The 20,349-nt window shown below is 44.5% G+C and overlaps 1 protein-coding gene across 2 annotated transcripts in view; it reads left to right on the top strand.

Annotated features, from left to right (window-relative positions):
* The window catches only part of ELOVL5 (ELOVL fatty acid elongase 5), a 117,433-nt gene that overhangs the window by 36,387 nt on the left and 60,697 nt on the right, over positions 1-20,349 (top strand). For both annotated transcript variants that reach the window (XR_009245176.1, XM_058662106.1), the window contains exons 2-3: positions 16,568-16,633; positions 18,905-19,092. Coding sequence is in view for 1 of the 2 variants with exons in the window: in XM_058662106.1 (XP_058518089.1) it covers positions 16,576-16,633; positions 18,905-19,092 (246 nt within the window). In the remaining variant the exon portion in view is untranslated. The remainder of the gene's footprint in view (positions 1-16,567; positions 16,634-18,904; positions 19,093-20,349) is intronic.

The following is a 20,349-nucleotide window of genomic DNA, read 5'->3' on the forward strand; positions in this document are numbered from 1 at the left end:
GTGGATCTGGGAGGCTGCAGTGATGAGTTGTGTAACTGGGTTCCCTGCCACCCATGCAAGAGACCCGAATGAATTTCTGATGCTTTCTTCTTTCTCTCCCTCTGGATGTGTGGATGCGTGTTTGTCTCCTTCTCTCTGCCTCTCAAATTGTTAGAAGTATTTTGTTACGAAATATAGAGGTCCTGAGTACTGTTTATCCTGCAGAACTGCAGCACAGCACCCAAAGCAGGATGCTGACATTGATGAATGCAGATATAGAACGTTCTTGTTACTGCATTCTGTCCCTTTAAAGCTGTGTCCTTTCTTCCTCCTGCCTTCATACCATCTTTCTGGCTGTTGGGAAGCAACTCTTTTCTGGTCTGTATTTTTAAAATATCATTTTAAAATGTTGTATAAATAAACAAGCATTTCTTACTCACCTAATGCTCTAGGGGTTCATCCAGGTTGTTGCGTGTTCTTTAAAGTTGTGAGAGGCAAGAGCTGCCAGCTGCTGGTTCATTCTCCAAATGCCTGGGGAGTGAACATCTGGGTGTTAGCCAAGACAGAAAACAGGATCTGGGAATATGATCCAGGTCTTTCATGTGGATAGCAGGGACACAATGAACTTGATTCATCACTGCTGCCTCTCCGGGATTGCATTCCCAAGAAGCTGGGGTCAAAGCCAGAGCTGGGCAGCAAACTCAGATATTATATATATAACACATATCTGTGACAGGTATCTTAACCATTAGGATAAACGCTTGCTTGCAATAGTCCTTTTTTTTTTTTTCTTTCTTTTTAAGGTTTATTTATTTATTTGAGGGGAAGAGACAGGGAGAAGGAAAGCTTTTCCATGTGCTGGTTTGCTCTCTGAATGGTTCACAACAGCCAAGTCTAAGCCAGGAGTCAGGCATTCCATTCTGGTCTGCTATCTGAGTGGTAGGGGGTCAAGCACTTGGGCCATCTTCTAGTAACTTCTCGGGTACATTAGCAAGAAGCTAGATCAAAAGTGGAGTAGCTAAGACTCAACACTGCGTTCAACGGGTGCCAGTACTGACCTGCTGTACCACAATGCTAGCACCCTAATAGCTCTGTTTGCTTGGTTGGTTGGTTTTGTTTGTTTGGTTTTGTTTTGTTTTTTTCTGAGTGATACAAAAAAAGTCCCTGTGTTATGGAAGTACCATAGATTGTTTAGCCACATCCTCATTGAAGAGCATCTTGATTATTCCCAGTTTGGGGTATTAAGAATAAAGCCTGGGCCTGGCGCAATGGCTTAATGGCTAAATCCTCACCTTACAAGCACCAGGATCCCACATGGGCATCGGTTTTTGCCCTGGCTGCTCCACTTCCCATCCAGATCCCTGCTTGTGGCCTGGAAAAGCAGTGAAGGGAATGCCCCAAAGCCTCCGGACCCTGCCATAGTCAACCTTAGAGTCTCCATTCCCCCAGATATTTGCTGTCAACACTTGGCTGGGGTAGTTGACCGATTTGTTCTGCCCTCCTTCCTCTGCTGTGGTACTAGATGTCTTTTGCAGGCCCCAATGGCCTACCATATCCTCCACGTACATCTGGGCATGCCATCTACTGCTCTGTCTAAGCCATTGAGGAGGCCCAGCTCTGACCTATGCACTTCCTGATCAAGCCACAGATCCGGTGAGTCTCCCCATGGTTGGAGTTTCCATCCAGCAGGTCAGTTGAGGGGATCCCCAAAGAAACCTAATCTGAAGTTATCCCAGATCTGACTCGTGTGTTTGCCAGTATGGGATTTGGCTCTGTGCTTCACCCACATCAACCTATGTACACACTGGTAGCTGCAATGACTGGGTCAGTTCTGTATCTTATATAAACCAATGGATGCTATGGCCCAGCCCAGCCCTGCTCACTATACACTTTACCCTCATGTACACTGGTGGGATCTGTAGCCTAGAACTTTAGTTTCCTCATGTAAAAACTGTGGCTAATTCCTTATTGAATATTTGGAAAGCACAATAGATGTTATGTTAAAACCATTGTCTCAGACCACTAATAAAATGTATCATTTTCATTGCCAAACTTTATACTTCAGATAGCAAGCCTTTCGTTTCTCTTCCAAGTTCAGGTTAGATCAATTGATAGCTTTTCTCTTTTCATTAAGCCATGCTTATAATCGTTGCCTTTCTTATTTGTAGAAACCCAAAGGAAGGCCAGCAAGGGAGAAAGGAGTGCCGACTTTTCAGAACCTCTTCCCAACAGGGATAGAGCATATCTGATCTGTGGATTGTAAACAGTCGGTGAGATCGTTTGCTCTGATCTGGACAAGGGAACCATAGGAGGAACTAAAAATTAAGTACTTTAACAGCGGGCTAACTTTTAAAAGTGGATAATTCTGCATGGCAGGTGAATAGCCTTATCCTGGGCCCGGTATGATGGTGTAGTGGTTAAAGTCTTCACTTGCACGCCCAGGATCCCATATGGTTGCCGGTTCTAATCCCGGCAGCTCCACTTCCCATCCAGCTCCCTGTTTGTGGCCTGGGAAAGCAGTTGAGGGTGGCCCAAAGCCTTGAGACCCTGTACCCACGTGGGAGACCTGAAAGAGGTTCCAGGTTCCCGGCTTCGGATTGGCTCAGCTTTGGCCATTGTGGCCGCTTGGGGAATGAATCATCGGATGGAAGATCTTCATCTCTGTCTCTCCTCCTCTCTGTATATCTGACTTTGCAATAAAAAATAGATAAATCTTTTTTTTTTTAAAGATTTATTCATTTTATTACAACCAGATATACACAGAGGAGGAGAAACAGAGAGGAAGATCTTCTGTCCGATGATTCACTCCCCAAGTGAGCCACAACGGGCCAGTGCGCGCCAATCCGATGCAGGGAACCTGGAACCTCTTTCGGGTCTCCCACGCGGGTGCAGGGTCCCAATGCATTGGGCCGTCCTCAACTGCTTTCCCAGGCCACAAGCAGGGAACTGGATGGGAAGTGGAGCTGCCGGGATTAGAACCGGTGCCCATATGGGATCCCGGGGCGTTCAAGGTAAGGACTTTAGCCACTAGGCCACCTTGCCGGGCCCAAAAAAATAGATAAATCTTAAAAAACAATTTCTAATCCTTTTGTCAGCTTCTGAGTAACAGATTACTCCAAAATTTAGTGTTGTGAATACCGACCTTTATTACTTCAGTTTCTAAGGATCAGAACCCCAAAAGGCTGGGTGGTCCTGGCTCAGGGTCCTTGACATTGAAAAGGAGTGAGGCCACAGGATGTGCTAATTTCAGGCGGTGCTCTTTGGAAGAGGGCCTTAGTGTCTTTTCACGCTGACCTCCTTGCAGGATCACTCACAACCTGAAAGCGGACGTGCCCCAGAGCAGGTGATCTGAGAAGCAGAAACAGGCCACTGACGCACATGGAGGCCACAGCCTCTCCTCGGAGGCAACATACCATCCCTTTTTGTGTTCTGTTTCCGTGTGACCCTGGCTGGGGGGAGGGGAGAGGGCACTGCATACAGGTGTGGCTATCAGGAAAAAGGGATATGGATCCTTTAGTCCATCTCCAAAGCTGCCTTCCATGGATCCCAAAGCCTTTGGAGTGAAGCTTGAGATCATGTAGTCCCGGTCGTGAAGCTCATGGAACAGAAAGTGACTCAGTTTAGAACAGAGAGAACCCACAGATATGAAATCTGTAAGGGTGTTTATTCCTTCATTCATTCCTTCTGTTTCCTCCAGCAGTCAGGCTCAGGTCTGTGCTTTTTTGAGATGCAAATTAGGACTGCAGAGGTTCTGCCCCTGATGTGTTTGGGCCCTGGCAGGTGTTGTGACGCTGAAAGAGGTGACACACTAAAGCTAATAATCACAGTGCTTTAAAAGACTGTCCTTTGATCCCTGATTGAGATACAGTTGAAGTGGTAATGGGTGTTTGGAAATGAGTTCCATTTTTCTTCCCTACTAGAGAGTTCTAGCACCTAGATTACTAAACATTCTAAGATGCACAGCTAGATTTAGCTTGTGGGTTTTTTTTTTTTTCTCCTTTGGACACTATTGTCTAAAATTACATTAATTGTGGGGAGCGGCCGACCCCACATGGATGAGGGGCTTCAAGATGGCGGCGAGTGCCAGGAGGCGGGACTTGTCCCGCCAGTTGGGCAGGCAGGGAGTCACAAGGATAGGCTAATTCTCCCTCGCTGCGATTGCTGGCCTATCAGATAGCACCCAGTGGACCACGTGCAGAAGTGATTGGCGGAAGAACTATATTTAAGCAGCTCGCTTTTGGCAATAAAGTCTTTTGGTTCGTGACATTCTGGAGGCTCTTACGTGGGGAATGGGGGGAATACAGAAACGGGAAGAATTGGGAAGAAGGGTGGTGGAAAACGGGAAGAAGGGTGGCGAAGAAGCGGGTAGGAAAGCTTAGGACGGGGACAGGAGCAGCGAAGAAGGGTTTTAAACGCAGCCGCTTTTGCCAGTTTTTCCCGGACCTCCAAGAATATTCCTCGTCATTTAGTGTTGCTGCAGGACGGCGACAATTAATCTTTATCATGTTCTCTTAGATAAATCTGTATGAATTCTAGCAACATAGTATAGTCACCATCTTTTTTTTTTATTAGATTTATTTTATTTATTTGAAAGGTAGAGTCAGAGAGGGGAAAAATACAAAGAGAAAAGGGTCTTGCTTTCGCTGCTTCACTCCCCAAGTGGCTGCAACAACTGGGGCTGTGCTAGGCCAGAATCAGGAGCCAGGAACTACTTCTGGGTCTCCCAGATGGATACAGGAGCTCTAGTCCTTGGGCCATCTTCCACTACTTTCCTGGGCTCATTATCAGGGAGTTGGAGTGAAGTGGAATGCAACTGAGTCTTGAACTGGTACCTATATGGGATGCTAACTGTGCAGTCAGCGGCCTGACTCACTATGCCACAGTGCTGGCCCTGAAACCCTATTAACAATACATACCTTGAAAGGTTACCTGGGGTATTACAGGAGTGCTCAAACATCAGGTAGGAGACTTAGGTCCAAATTTTGGCTCCACTCAAACTTTGTACACTCAGCCTGCTCTTCAGTTAACAAATTTATTGGGCATCTACTATATGGTAATTGCTGGGAGTACAAAAAGGACAAACCAGATTTGCTTCTGCTCTGTGCTAAGGATGGGATAGACACTAGGCTGCTCTTCCAGCATCCTCTTAACGTGCCAAAGGAATTTGTCCAGAATCTCCTACAGATCCAGAAAGTCACAGGTACTGTGTTGTGGCATGTGTTTCTATCCCAAGCAGAGACTCACAGGGCTGTGAGATACTGTTGCAGGTAGGCTTCACTGCCTGAGCACCTTGCCCAGAATTCCAGTTGGCAGCTTAGCAAAGCTGTCTGAGCATAGATTGTGACATTGATCAGTGCCAAATGTTTTTGCAGTGGGGGTGATAATACATTTTGCAATACTAAAGTGTTTACCATGTATTCTTCTGAGTATTCTACCTGTATTAATAGTAAGAGGAAAGTACTGTAATTACCCTCCTTTTACAAATTGGAAAACTCAGGCACAAAATTGGTAACATCTGAGGTTACACAGTAAATGCTGGAGCAAGGATTTGAACCAAGGCAGGCTAGTCCCTGAGCGTGTGCTCCTAAGCACTACTGACTGAGAGATGGACCCACAAGTGTTCGTGCATGCTGTTTACTGTTTTGTTTCAAAAGAGCTGAAAGAGAGAGAGAGAGTGTGTGTGTGTGTGTGTGTGTGTGACTTTCCTAACTTAGTATCCTGCATGGCATGCAGTAGACATTCATTAAGTAATTGTGAACTCATGGAGTCAACTGCTTTTCAAATCGGTGGTAGTGTGAAGAGTGGTGACTTTGAGAACCATTGGGAACACAGAAATAAAAGCAGTCACAAGGTAAGCTGTCCCCACACTCAGTGGATCATTTACCTTGCTTCCCTGCTTGCCTTAACTGTTCCCTGTCAGCAAAGTGCTTTGGGCAGCACCTTGGCTTTCCCTACCAGCAAGGAACATCTTGCGTGTGAGTTATTTTTCCAAACAACAATCTGTGCTTTACCCAAGCAGAAATGAACCCAGTTCTTGTTCTGATTTCAAATGAAAATGAAGCAGGTACCTTTACAACAGTCAGACTGCCCAGAGGGATTTTCTCTGCTAGCAAACCCCTCTCCCAGTGCAGGTTTGTTCAGTGAAATGGTGAGGGGAGTCCTTGTCCTAATGGCTAATCCCTGCTGAGAGCTGGAGGGAGAACTTTGAACTTGACAGTACATTCTGTTCTTTAGCTGTGACTGAAGAGTCCTACTGGAACAAAATTCCAAGATAATGTCTTATTCCCCTTGCACTGCTATATTAGCATTCCAGGTCACAATCACTGAGGAATTTCCCGAGGCAGTGCCCTTGGTGACTAGGATGCAGTCCAGATTTTAGGAAACTGTTATGTTTCCTTTTCATTGTGTAGTAGCAGGTGTAGTGCCTCATTTACATTAGTACTAAGAGGTAATGATTGCACTTAGAACACATTGCAGTACCCTGCCCTTACCGAGTTTGGGTTGCAGCACTTCTGATCATTTTGAAACCTTCAATTCCTTAGAAGTAGAAGCCTCTGTGTGCCATGCAGATAGCAAGCCTGCAGGAGGCCATGGGGAGTGGGGGTAGTTAGCCCGAGGCCTCAGGGGCTGGTTTGCTAAGGGTGTTCTGAGCTTTGGAGAAAGGAAGGGGTGTGAAAGACAAGGGAGAGGAAGTAAGCAGATGAGTCACAGATGATCCATTTCAGAAGAAAGCCACAGGGAGACCTTTCACTGCCTTACAGGAATGTCCCCCAGCAGTGTTTGGCACAGTGCTTTTAATTAATGGGGCACCCAAGGAGCTGCAGAGGGATGCTCCCACTTCATCCCGGCCTCTCTTATTTATGTGTGAGGAAATACTGATTGGTGCAGCAGTTGAATCTCTCCCAGATTGTCTACTCTTCCATGAGCCATGGTTCAGCCTTCCTTAGCGATGGAGCTAGCCTGGATCAGTGCTTTCTGCAACATGTCACTGCTCTGGCTTTGTGATTGTTTAACCTGCGACCTTGAATAGAGTTGGGTTCTTTTTCTCCCTGTGCTGTAAATCAGGAAAAATGACTTTATTGGGATATCAGCAAGAGATTGCTATGTCCCTGGAACAGAGAGTAAGCAGTCCCAAATGGCAGCATGTAGTCAGAGCGATCAGGGTTGATGTGGCAGGTGTTTCTTCTGAGGCCAAGGTTTACTCCAGAGCTGCAGTGTAGTGTACATCCACCCATGGAAGCTGGCGAGTGCTTTGGTATTCTTTCTCTCGTGGCCTCTTGTGTACTAACATTTCTGAACGAAGTGTATTTTCTCCTTTCATTTGGGAATCAGCTTCCCAGTCTAGAAAAAGCTTTTTTGAAATGCAAGAGATGGTGTTGTAACTACAAAATTAAAGCAATGTTTAATTGTGTTGTGGTCTGGGGTAGTTGGCAGCCAGCTGGAAGAATATTCCTATGCCTGCTTGAGAACAGATTGACTGATCAAAGGAAGGATGGCTGTGAGAAAAGGGAAAAGTGGTAGGATTTCAGTTTGACCTGTTGATGTTTATGTGCATGTAAGCTCAACGCAATTAGTTCATTTTTAAGTGAACTCTGACAATGAAAGAGGATACAGTAAGAAGGTTGTACCAGGCAGCAGTTAAACTTGGACCGTATTTTTAATAAAGGAATCTGGCTGACTGACTCGGTGTGAAAGGGAGTTTTCAAAGCAAGCTGACTGCTGCCTGACTGCATCACTTTAGCAGCCAGAGCAACTAAAGCTCAATTCTGCAGCTCTAAAACACCATTATTCAACCAGTAGGCTAGCTCTGGGCTCTTTGATATGTGGTTTTGGACAACTCTCTTTGGTACATACTTTTAAAATCTTGATGTATTGATCCCTTTAAGGTTTATTTGAAAATCAGAGTTAGAGGGAGAAAGAGCTTCTATCTGCTTGTTCATTCCGCAAGGGACCACATTGGCCAGGGTTGAGACAAGCGTAAGCCAAGAGAGAAGAGTTTCCTAAGCACTTAGGCCAGCCTCTGCAGCTTTCCCCAGGCCATTAGCAGGGCACTCTGTCAGAAGTGGAGCGGTCTGAACTTGAACCACCCCCCATATGGCATACTGATATTTGAAGTGGCCCAGTTTAAGCCACTTGTGATCCAGCTCCTTGCTGATATACCTGGGAGGAGCAGCTGGTGATGGTCCCTTTGCCTGGGCCTATGCCACCTGCACGGGAGACCTGGATGGATTCCCTGGCTCCTTGGCTGTGGCTTGGCCCAGCCCCAGTGATTAGAGCCAGTTCAGGAGTGAGCTAGTGGATGGATGATTTCTCTCTCTCTCTGTGACTCTGCCTTTCACCTGAAGAGCTAGCTAGCTGGTAAAAGGAAAAAAAAAAACACATTTGCCCAAAGATCCAGTATGCTTTATTTGCTGGGCAGCTTTCTGCTCTCTCCTGCCCCAGATAGAAATAGTCAAGAGTATACTTTTTGTACTCAGACTGAGAGAGGTATGGCAGCCTTTTTCTATGGTTGCCATGCCCACTGTGTACCTAGTGTTCTGCGTGGTCCTCTATGGGAGCCAAATAGAAAGGGGCTCGGGCCTGGCGGCATGGCCTAGTGGCTAAAGTCCTCGCCTTGAACGCCCCGGGATCCCATATGGGCGCCGGTTCTAATCCCGGCAGCTCCACTTCCCATCCAGCTCCCTGCTTGTGGCCTGGGAAAGCAGTTGAGGACGGCCCAATGTCTTGGGACCCTGCACCCGCGTGGGAGACCAGGAAGAGGTTCCTGGTTCCCGGCATCGGATTGGCGCGCACTGGCCCGTTGTGGCTCACTTGGGGAGTGAAACATTGGATGGAAGATCTTCCTCTCTGTCTCTCCTCCTCTCTGTATATCCGGCTTTCCAATAATAATAAAATCTTAAAAAAAAAAAAAAAGAAAAGAAAGGGGCTGGGAGGAGACTGCTTTTGGTCAACTCCCTGTCTTGTGTTCTAGACAGACTTTTCAATGACTGTTGGGTGTTAATTCCAAACGAGCCTCAGTGTTTGTTTGATCTCCCACATGTGACTCACATGAGCACACGCCACTCCTGTGCCAAGGAGTGCACAGATAGATTTTCCATATAGCAGGGCCCTTTTTAGGGGATTTGGTTTTTGCCCTTTTGTGTTTTGTTCCTGGGGGTGTTTCCAGGTTCCTGTGTTTTGTGCTGTGGCACCCCTGATTTTTGGAATTCAAGCCTTAAAATTGTGAAGCACTTAGCGCAAATGGCAGAATTTGTCTGGGGTCTCAGAGCTGATGCGTGCTAGGGTGATTCAGCACAGGATGTAGTTGCCTCTCTTGCACTAGCACATCCCTTTCAGCTGTCTCTTTAAGGAGGAGCCATTTTGTAAAGAGAATGACCAGAGCCCCATCAGTTTTGCACAGTGAGACAACTGAAAATGATATATACCACTTGCAAGGCTGTCAAAAACACTACAACATTCCATAATGAGTGTTGGTTTTCTATTAAGGTTATCTTTGGGAAAGTATGCATGAAAACTGGAGATTTTTAAACTGCTAATTTACTTGTCCTTTGTCAGTTATTTTTGGTCTGTGGCTCTTGAGCTATTGAAAAGTCTTGGGGTACTATTGTAGATGTAAGAGGTTTTGTTGTTATTGATATTTATTTATTTTAACAGATCCTGTTACACTCCCTGTTGTAATCGTAACTTTGGGTAGATTGAGTGAAGGTTAATAATTCTGGGTCAGAGGTTGGGAACTGATGTTTTGGCCTGATGGTCAGCGTGGTCTGATTCCTGTGAGGTGCTGGCCATCTTTAGCCATGTCTCTTTCTCTAGTATTGTATGGGGAGCCAGCAGGACCAAAGAGTTGCTTATTCTAAATGCTGCATTTAGGACTCAAGGACTAGGTACAGTTTCACAGAGAAGCTGTGTTCACACTTGGTTCTGCTTACTCAGGCTGCCTGGAGTGTGACTGGGGTTATTGAGAAGTGATGTCTCTGGCCCACACAGCTTGCAAAATGGGAAACGACAGCAGTCAGGCAGGCTGCAGTCCTGGCAAGGTGAGTGGGGATCTGTGCATATTGGGTCATGCTGTTCCCATAATTCTGGATCATCCAGCAAAGTGTCAAGGGTTTTACAGAGCCATGTGCATCCCATTTACTTTAGATAAGTACAAGAGAATATAGCTCGGCCCACAGGCAACTCAGCAAGTGCCCAGTTTATCCAATGGAGCAGCCTAGCCCAGGTTGGCAATGAAGAGATCATTGGCTGGGATCTTTTGTACTGTTCATGTGGCATAGCAGATGAAACTCAGCAAGGGAGATAAGAATGAAAAGGGCACGCTACTGGCAAAGCATTCTGTCACCAAGAGGTGAGGGAGGCACACGGTGTGAGCAGTTAAGAACTGGCACCCTCTTCTGTGCCCAGCTCATGGGCCACATGCTCACTGCAAGGTGTGCTATGATGCGATTGACCTCTGTCCACCACTGAGCAAGACTTGGGCACTAGGCCAGGAAAGGAGCAGAGAAGGCCCCCTGCATTGCTTTCCATTTCCTGGCTAAGTACTCCTTAGGGCCACAATGTCCACCTGTCCCTGTGTGCGGAATGCTCCTGGTCTTGACAGACATGTGACTTGCTCTCATCACTCATGTTTCAGCTGTGTTGTCACCTTCTCAGGACAGCTTTCTCTGATGAGGTTTTTTGAAATGACCCCCCCACCCCCAACATGCACTTCATGATTCCACCTTCTTTTCCTTGCTTTTTTTTTTTTGCTAATGCGATTTCATGTATAAAATAGGAATGGTTCTGTATGTAATTAATACAGTAGTCCCCCTTATCCATGACCCAGAGGAGTATGAACTCACAGATAACACCAAACCCTATTTATACTCTGTGTTTTACTATGCATATGGCAGTACTTCAGATTGTTTGTGGAAAATGAAAATAAAACATAAGACTTCTTAAGTGTAAAAGTAGTTTATCTGTGTGTATTTTTTTACCATAATTTTTAAAAAGTTGTTTATTTGAGAGGCAGAGAGAGAAATTTTGTGTCTGTTAATTTACTCCCAGATGCCTCAGAATGGCCCTGGGCCAGAAGCCCAGAGCCAGGCACAAGGATTCAGTCCGGGTTGTCTTCCATGTGGATAGTACACCCTTCCCTTGGGCCATTCCTGCTGCCTCCCTGGATTGCCCATTTGCAGGAAACTGCACAAGAGCTGAGTGTTGAACATTGTGGGCCATGAGCATCTTAACCACCGAGTTCAGTGCCTAGTCCTCCCATGAACTTTTTGAAGGCCCCTTGTATACACAGATTTCAAAATATTTTTGCACCAGAAGTTTTATCCTTGAGTTTTGTTTTCCAGGGGCAGCAGTTAAGTTACTACTTTGGATGCACTCAGCGCAGATCAGAGAGCCTGGCTTTAGTCCTGGACACTCTGCTTGTGATCTAGCTTCCTGCTAACATACAGTCTGGGAGGCAGCACATGATGGCTCAAGTACTTGGGTCTCTTGTCACCCATGTTTGCAACTCAGATTGTGCTCTGGGCTTCTGGCTTCATTCTGGCCCAGCCCTGGCTGTTGCTGGCATTTGAGCAGGACAGCCTACAGATAAATGGTCTCTCCCTTTCACATAAAATGAAAATCAATAAAAGTTTCATTTGTCATAAACCTTGTGAGAGACCCTTATACGTATTTATGCTTTCACTTAGTAGAAGGACTCTATAACTTTTCTTTGGTAAATATGAATTGCTAGTGTCGATACCCTCATGTGTCGTGGTCAAAATAAAGATAAGGGTTATTTGAATACAGGCATTAAGGTTTCACTGTGCCAGTCAGTCGGATAGCCAGGATGGCTGCTGAGCGACTGTTGGGCAGGTAGCGTGTACAGCATGGATACACTGGACAAAGATACCTTGTATGTGCAGGGTGGATGAAGGGGGAAGGTGGGAGATTTCATCAAGGTCATCAGAAGGGCATACCGTTTGTAACACGGGAGTTTACTTCTGAAACTTTGCATTTATTTTGAATTGCAGTTGACTGTGAATAACTAATTCTACATAAAGTGACACTGGATAAGGAGGGATTACCATACTAGGAATATTCGGAAAGCTGATGGACATCTTATGAAAAAGTTCTGTGTGTGATTTCAGTTCTTTTTTTTTTTTTTTTTTTTTACACCAAAATCAGGTTACCCTTTCATTTCATTTGTATGTAAACTTTTTAAAGTCACCCTGTATATGCATATGGTCTTTATCTCTAGCCTGGAGTGTTGATTTATTCCCTTTGTCTGAAAGGGAATAAAAGGTGAAAGCCACCTTAAGGAATACTCCCTATGTGGCTGGCTAGACAGAACTGGGATCTTGTCCTGAGTACACGATAGAGAGAAATCTCTAGCAAAGGTGAAAGGTGTCTTTCAGTAACGTAAGTGATAAAAGAAAAACTTTGTCTTCGAAGATGGTTGCAGGTGTCCAGCTGTGAGTTTGGTAGGGGAGGGGAGGAAATAGGTGCTATGTCAGTGTCCAGGCCAGCAGTGGCTTGTCAGTGGCCTTGGGATCCAAGAGTCAGGACTTTGTGATGAGAGCCTGTTGCTATTTCCTGAATTTGTTCATGTAGAGAAAATGCTGAGTTCAGTATGTTCCCGAGTTTGATTGAGAAGAGTTCTCAAGCTCAGAAGAAAATGCTGTCTGAGAACCCAGGCACCTGCTTTGAGTAGTCGGCTCTCGTGTGTGCCCTGGCAGTATAAAGATGAGAGGCTGTCTCTGTGCCTCCCAGCCTCCTCGGGCTTCACCTCGGGCTGGATGTAGACTTTGATTGTCCAGTGCAGATGACAGGTAACAGGGTTCTCCACATCTCCCAATATGAGATTCCACAGGGTCCACATGCTGCTGGGTTCACTGCTCTTGGACTGGAATTTTTACTAAGCTGCTTTACCCTAGATTCCCTAATTGGATTCTGTCCTAGGCTGTTCTTGTAATAATAGGTCCTTTATAGCAATTCCTGGATCTCTTCCCCCTTTTCCTTCCCCCTTTCCATGTCTGCTACTATACTGCCATCTGGCCTTACCCCCACCCCACCAGTGGGTATTCTGTCATTTTGAAACATTTCTTCACTCCTGTTTCCAGCTTTCCTTGTAGAGAAACCAAAACTGGTAACCACCTTCTGAAAGGCCTCTTAGTTAAAGAATGGAATAACTGATTGCCTTATTGTTTTTGAGTTAATTCCCAGAATCCTGTTCTTTGAATTTTATTTTTACATCATTGTATTAACTGAGTATGTGTAGCTTGTGTTGGTATCTGCTCGTTTCCATCCTGGATTTTACTTTGGGTTTATTGTACCTGGTGCATCTCTGTGATGAATGTGTCACCTGTTACAGGTTGCCAAGTGTGCTACTTTGTTTATTCCCTCTAGTCAACAGTATGTACTTGCTATTTGTGTATTTAATGAGTCAATTCACTTGGCCCTGGCTTTTCTGTTGAGATATTGATTCCTCTCAAGATGGTATAACCCCTGCCCCCCAAACACACAAAAGCACAGCTTTTGTTATTCTCTCCCATGGGTGTTTTAGGACTTAAAAGTGGATCCTGTGAATTGTCACAATGGGAGATTACCGTTGGCATTTAGTGGACAGCCAGGTGTGATTGCAGCATTCATGTTGTTGATCCTGTGGCAGCCATGAGGAACCAAAGTCATTGAGAGCTTGCTGTATGCCAGGTACTGCTCTAAGTGTCTTAAATAATTTATCTTCCTAAACTTAGAGACTATTTCTTTGGTATTTCCCCCATTTTACAGATAGCAGGTTACATAACTTCTGCAAGGTCATACTGCTAGAGAGGGAAAATGGATTTCAGAGTGTAATTGTCTTACAAATTCAGCATGGAGTTGCTTGATTATGGGCCAGCTAAAGTTTTGCCTCTCTATTTTTTTAAAAGCTCCTCATGCTTAATATCTGATCATTGTACATTTAATGGAACCTGTTAATAGGTTAGAATTCCCTCATCAGGTGGTAAGATCTAGATTTAAAGAAGGTAGATCGATTCCCAGTGAGCAGCTTGTCTATCTCTTACTCAGTTTAGCAGTCATGGCCATTGTAACCTGTTTCTCTTCCCTTGCTTTTGATTGGCTTCTAGGGATACATCCAGGGAGGTGCAGGGAATCCTGGGACTTCCATATATCCATGGCTCAGAATGTATCATAAAGTTTCATTGTGTCATTGTGATTTGTATTTCATGATTTAACATGAATTTTCTAGATTTTTTTTTTTTTTTTTTTTTTTTTTTTTTTAAGATTTACTTGTCTATCTGAGAGGTGGAGAAACAAAGAGGGAGGAAGGGAGATACCTTCTATCTACTGGTTCACTCTCCAGATGGCTGCATGGGTGGGATGGTCCAGGCTGAAACCAAGAGCTGGAAAGTCTACCTGAGTTTCCCACAAGACTGACAGGGGCCCAAGTACTTCAGCCGTCTTCAGCTGCTTTGCTAGGTGTTAGCAATGAGCTGGATCAGATGTGGAATAGCCAAGACTTGAGCTATCACTCGTGGGATGTTGGTATCACAGGCAGCCGCTTAGCTCACTGCACCACAGTACCTTTCTAGATGACTTTTAGCAAATGAATTGTCAACACTGGATCTTAGCCAAAAGGCCAAGAAGCAACACAAATGAGTTGCTTGGATAGGGATGCTGCTACCTTTGGTAGCAGATTGAGGGCATTGGTGAGGGACTGGCTTCCTAATGTCCAGCTTGAGCCCTCATTTAATATGAGATCGTTTTACCTATTAAGAGGATTTGTCTTTGATGGATTCAAAGCTAAACCTGTTAGAATTTTCAGGGATTTCTGTCTCCTGAAAAGGTTGAATATGGGGAAGAAAAGGGCTCAGAAGGAGACTGATCTGGAGAGCAGCTCAATATGTTAAGGAAACTGTGTGTGTTGAAGGTGGTATTCATGGTATAGAGGTTGAGAAGCCAACTGGAATACCAACATCACTTATCAGAGTGCCTGGATTGAAGTCCCAGCTCTCCTTCAGATTCTAGCTTCCTGCTAATGTGCACCCTAAAAGTCATCTGGAGAATGCTCAAGTTAATAGTTGGGTCCCTACTAATTTGTACGTTTATCTTGGGCCAGCCCTAGGTCTTGTGGCCTTTTTTTGAGAGCTCTGTATCTGCCTTTCAAGTAAAATACGTTTGTTTTTTCTCATTGCCGAGGTTCTGTGACTGAGAAGGGGCAGAGGTAGCTGATGTAGTTTTTGGCACTTGAGCATGTGGGGACTGGTGTCTTCCTGGTACTGCTGTGGACTGAGGGGAGCCAGTACCCTTCCAAGGTCCTCCTTGGACAACAACGCTTTGGGGACAGAATGTTGGTAGCTCCTGCTTTGAAGGATCTGTTGATGTAGTATCTCTCCCCCACATCATGGCTGGATTGGTTTAACCGTAACTACTGAGAGCTACTAGATAATTTCATGAATAAAGTAATTCATCCTGACATTGCCAAGGAATATGTATATCTCAATGTGGTGAGCCAAGGAAGAGAGAGGCATTGCTAAATGACTACTTTGTGAATAAAAGCAGCCTTGCCTTTGCTCTTGGAAGTTGTTGTATTGGTAGTTAACTTCTGTAAGAGAAATAGCCAGAAAAGTTGGAGTTATATGCCTCCTTACTTTACTGTATAGAAATCTAGGCTGTGGCATTTGAAAGTTTCCAACCTCCTCTTGTAATTCCTGTTTTACATAGAGGGGGATGCTGGGATGTTAAAGGACAGATAGGGATAAATTTATGATTAGTTTCTCTAGGACATTTCATGAAATGAAAATGTAGTAATTAATTTCTACATAGAACAATATTTTCTAGGTTTTTCATTTTACCTTGACCTCCACAGTAAAAATACATTTTATATCACAACATTGGTGCATCATAGTCATAAATATGATGCAGAAAAACTGAGTTTGATTAAACGATATTTATTCATTCAAACTAAGGACAAAGGACTCTGACTTTGTGTATCTGTTAATCGATTACAGCCCACAGTTGTAAGAACACCCATTTAGTGTGACCTCCTAGGTGCTCAAAAGAGGTTAGAACATTTCTGGAAGTATACCCAATAACCAGTGGATTCCTTCTGATTGGGGAGTTGATGGATTATGGGTGGGTGAGAGTGACAACATTTATACATTTTCTTTATTTTTGCATTTTTAATACTTGATAGTTTGTAAGCACTTAAGTATTTCAAAACAAGAAAGAAAAGTTACTTGCAGAGAAAAATGGTTGTTGCCTTGTATCCTGCTCCGCCTCTCACTGTCTTGTTATCTCACAGGTCTCAGTTCTGATCTGACAAGACCACCTCCTGGAAGTCTGCACTTTTCAATGTAGCTCCACTCCACCTCACTGAGATTTTAGTTTCACCCAGAGAGTTTTTATGGATCCCCTCAAAAAGCACAGAAAACTGGCACTTCATTCATAAAATGAATCTGGCATTGCATTTTTCCTTAGGAGTTAAATTTTTGACCTAAAGAACTTAACTTTAGCATTTTTGAAAAGAACTTTTTGTTCTTTTATGGAAAAATTGCTTATAAAAAGCCATTTATGTGGACACTAATCAATGTCTTTTTTTTCCCCCTAATAGGTTTAAAAATGGAACATTTTGATGCATCACTTAGTACCTATTTCAAGGCATTGCTAGGTCCCCGAGGTAAGGTGGTTTTGGTTTAATTACCTTCTGCAGCCCTCCTGTCCCATCTTCATTATAGCCACTTGTAAATATTGCATGAGGAGATTCTAGAAAAGGTTAGCATTGTCTATGGTAAAAGCAAACTGTCTCCCAGATTCCAAGGGGCCTGGCAAAGTCCTGATAGTCACTGAAGTTGTCTGTGTCTCTTGGCTGTTGGGGCAGAGACCCAGCTGCTGTGTGTGGCCCTCTGCTGACTTCACCTGGAGGTCAGATGATGCTGCGACACTTACCTTGCCATTGCCAGCCTGATGCTTTTCTCAGTTCTTGTGAATCTCTGAACAGAATCTGTTTTCAAAATGCACCGTTGCCATAGGAGTTAAAATTTCCCGTTAGAACTGTAGGAGTTTTTGCATCGTTTCACTTTGTGTCATGTCACTGGGGAAATATTTGCATCTGAACTCAGCTACCATGTCTCTGAATCTTTTATAATCTTTTAGAAAGTAAATCAGCTCTATATCGCTTCTTTAATGTCACCTGTAATGCCTTTTAATGTCCTACCTATAAAGAAATAGGTTCACACACTTACAGGAAAGCTGCAGATGATTTTTGAACAGTTGAAAGGATGTTTCTCTCACTCATTTTTAAATGAATTGTAAGAAAAGAAACTAGGAGGCTGACACAGTTAAGCTGCTGCCTACAGTGCTGGTTGTTCCACTTGCGATCCATCTCCATGCTAAATCCATTTTCCATTTCCCTGGGAAAGCAGTGGAGAAGGACCCAAGTGTTTGAGCCCCTGCACCCACATGGAGACTCAGAGGTGTGTCTGGCTCTTGACTTCCCCCTGGCCCAACCCTGACTGTTGCAGCACTTTTGGAGGAGGGAACCAACAAATCTCTCTCTCTCTCTCTTTCTCTCTTATTTCTGCGTCTCTAAGCAGACACATTGTGAGATCAGGGAGAAAAGTGGATAGCAAGGAGGATCAAAGAAGGGGAAGCATTGTCCTTATCAGTGACTGCTGCTCCTTCAGAGATGCAGTATCTGGGCTTTGTGGTGGAAGGGCCTTGGCTGGGAGGTGAAGTGGAAAAAACACAGGTTTGGGGAGGTGGTCCTAACAGAACGCAAAGAGACATGTGGTGCAAAGGCAGCTCCTGGGGGATCAGATCCAAGGATGAAGCTGAATCTCACTGGGAAGATAGAGCATCAAGGAATCTGGCTTTCAGAGTTGACTCTATCCAAGAGTTGGGGTTGACTGTCTGCTCCCAATGGCTGGTGGCTATTTGAGCCTCTGCTTCCTTTCCCTGCTGGATAAAGAACCAAAGGCAGGGCAAGGCAGGGGTGGGGCGTGTGTCCTGCACTGGCAGGTCCCTTGGTCGGGGCAAGTCTTCTGCCTTAGGCCTACTCCTTGTTCCACAGTTCTTAAGTACTCCGTTCTGTGATTGAGCATAATTGCTTCATCTTCTTTGTTTTCTAGTCCTTGTCCCGTCTGCTGTTGACCAGATAACACAGCATATGCTACCTTTCTAGTGAGGTGGCAGTTTCATTGACTTGGTTCAATGGCACATTTTTTCTTGGTGTCTGCATCTGCTGGGCAGACTTCTGATGGGTACCTGAGACTTTAGGGCATCCAAATTGACAGCTGGCATTCCTTAGGTTTCTAGTTCCATGAGTCTAACACAGCAGATCTAGTTAATAAAATCAGTTAATGGGAAATTTAGCTTTCTTGTTGTTTTTCTTTTTTGGAAGATATTTACTTATTTTATTTATTTAGGAAGGTAAAGTTACCAAAACAGAGAGAAAGAGATCCTACACCTGCTAATTTACTCTCTCAAATGGTCTCAATTGTCAGAGCTGGGCCAGGCCAACACGAGGAGCCAGAAACGTCTTCCAGATCTCCCACATGGGTACAGGGACTTGGATTGTCTGCTGCTTTCCCAGGTGCATTAGCCTGGAGCTGGATTGGAAGTGGAGAAGCTGGGACTTGAACTGGCACCCATCAGGAATGCCAGCATTGTAGGAGACAATGTGCTATGCCACAATCCTACCCTCCTTTATTTTTTTTTTAACTCTTTGGAAATGATATTTTTGCTATAATTATTTTACTTAGCAAAAACCATGAAGAATATATATTGCTATTCAGATTGTGTGACAAGTAGTTTCACTGATGTTGCTTTGTTGGGACATTAATGTTAAGTGGCTATAAAATCATGGTTGGAGAAATGTTTAAAATGCACTTTGCTTATCATCATCTCTACCTTATTAATCTCTAAGCATTTTTCTTGCATTGCTTTTCAGATACTAGAGTAAAAGGATGGTTCCTTCTGGACAATTACCTACCCACATTGATCTGCTCTATCATATATTTACTAATTGTGTGGCTGGGACCCAAATACATGAAGAACAGACAGCCCTTCTCTTGTCGGGGCGTCTTAGTGGTATATAACCTTGGACTCACGTTGCTGTCTCTCTATATGTTCTATGAGGTAGGTGAACACTTGACAGGGCTGCTCTGCATTGGATCAGCTGTCTGCCCTGCTTTGTACTGCTAAGTGAGAGAAGGCAGCTGCTTATGGCGGGAGGGCAAGCATGTGAGCAAATATGTGAGTGCATTTTGAGTGCTCTTTTTAAAATTAATGTTTGAAATGCCAGGGCAGAGTGCACAACTGTTTTCTCAGATATCTAAAACAGAAACCTCTGCCATGGATTCTTCTGTTATGTATGTGATGGGTGACGTTCACAATTAGAATAATAGCCCAGACTATTCTGTCACACAAGCAAGAGAGTGGAAAATGAGTGGGGAGAACAGATGCGTGAGCATTTTATCATAAAGCATTTAGTCAAGGCTCTCTGTTCGTTTGACATGGGGGCAGGGGTACTTGGGTACTTGTGTTTGGTACATTTTGTGGCAAGTCTGTTTTGTCCTGAGCTGAAAACTTGGCATATCTCACAAGTTACTTTTTGAGAACTAAGGGTGAATGGAGAGTACGCGCTGTATTAGATTCTGAATGGTCTGTGTTTCTGTAGACCCTATTGCTTCTAGTACATTACTAGAATGTGAATGTCAGATTTGCTGATCTCAGAAGCAAATGATTCAGAAGGAGAGAATTAAGTCATGACTTTGATTCTCCAAGTAGTAGCAAAGAGGAGGATTAGGGGATGAGAGCTAGTATAAATCTTAAAAGTGGTGTTTAGAGATACCCTGAGTTCCCCATCAGCTTCAGGCTGTGTATGGTGGTATGTGGGCAGATGGCAGGGGAAATGCTGTGTTTGATCATTTCTCTGCTGATTCCTCTAATCATAAGCTAAGGTCTAGCTCTTTTTTTTTTTTTTTTTAGATTTTATTGTTTTGTTTTTTTTTAATTGGAAAGGTGGATATATATAGAGGAGGAGAGACAGAGAGGAAGATCTTCCATCTGTTGATTCACTCCCCAAGTGACCACAATGGCCGGTGCTGCGCCTATCCGAAGCTGGGAACCTGCAGCCTCCTCCAGGTCTCCCACGCGGGTGCAGGACCTGCTTGTGACCTGCTTTCCCAGGCCACAAGCGGGGAGCTGTTTGGGAAGTGGAGCTGCCGGGATTAGAACCGGTGCCCATATGGGATCCTGGTGTGTTCAAGGCGAGGACTTCAGCCGCTAGGCCACGCCGCCGGGCCCAAGGTGTAGCTCTTATGGCTGGATCGTAAATGCTAGTAGCGTTGTTTTGTGTTAATACTCCAGGAAATGCTTACAACTCCCTGTTTT

The sequence above is a fragment of the Ochotona princeps genome, chromosome 1 (assembly GCF_030435755.1).
Source record: "Ochotona princeps isolate mOchPri1 chromosome 1, mOchPri1.hap1, whole genome shotgun sequence".
Lineage (NCBI taxonomy): Eukaryota > Metazoa > Chordata > Mammalia > Lagomorpha > Ochotonidae > Ochotona > Ochotona princeps.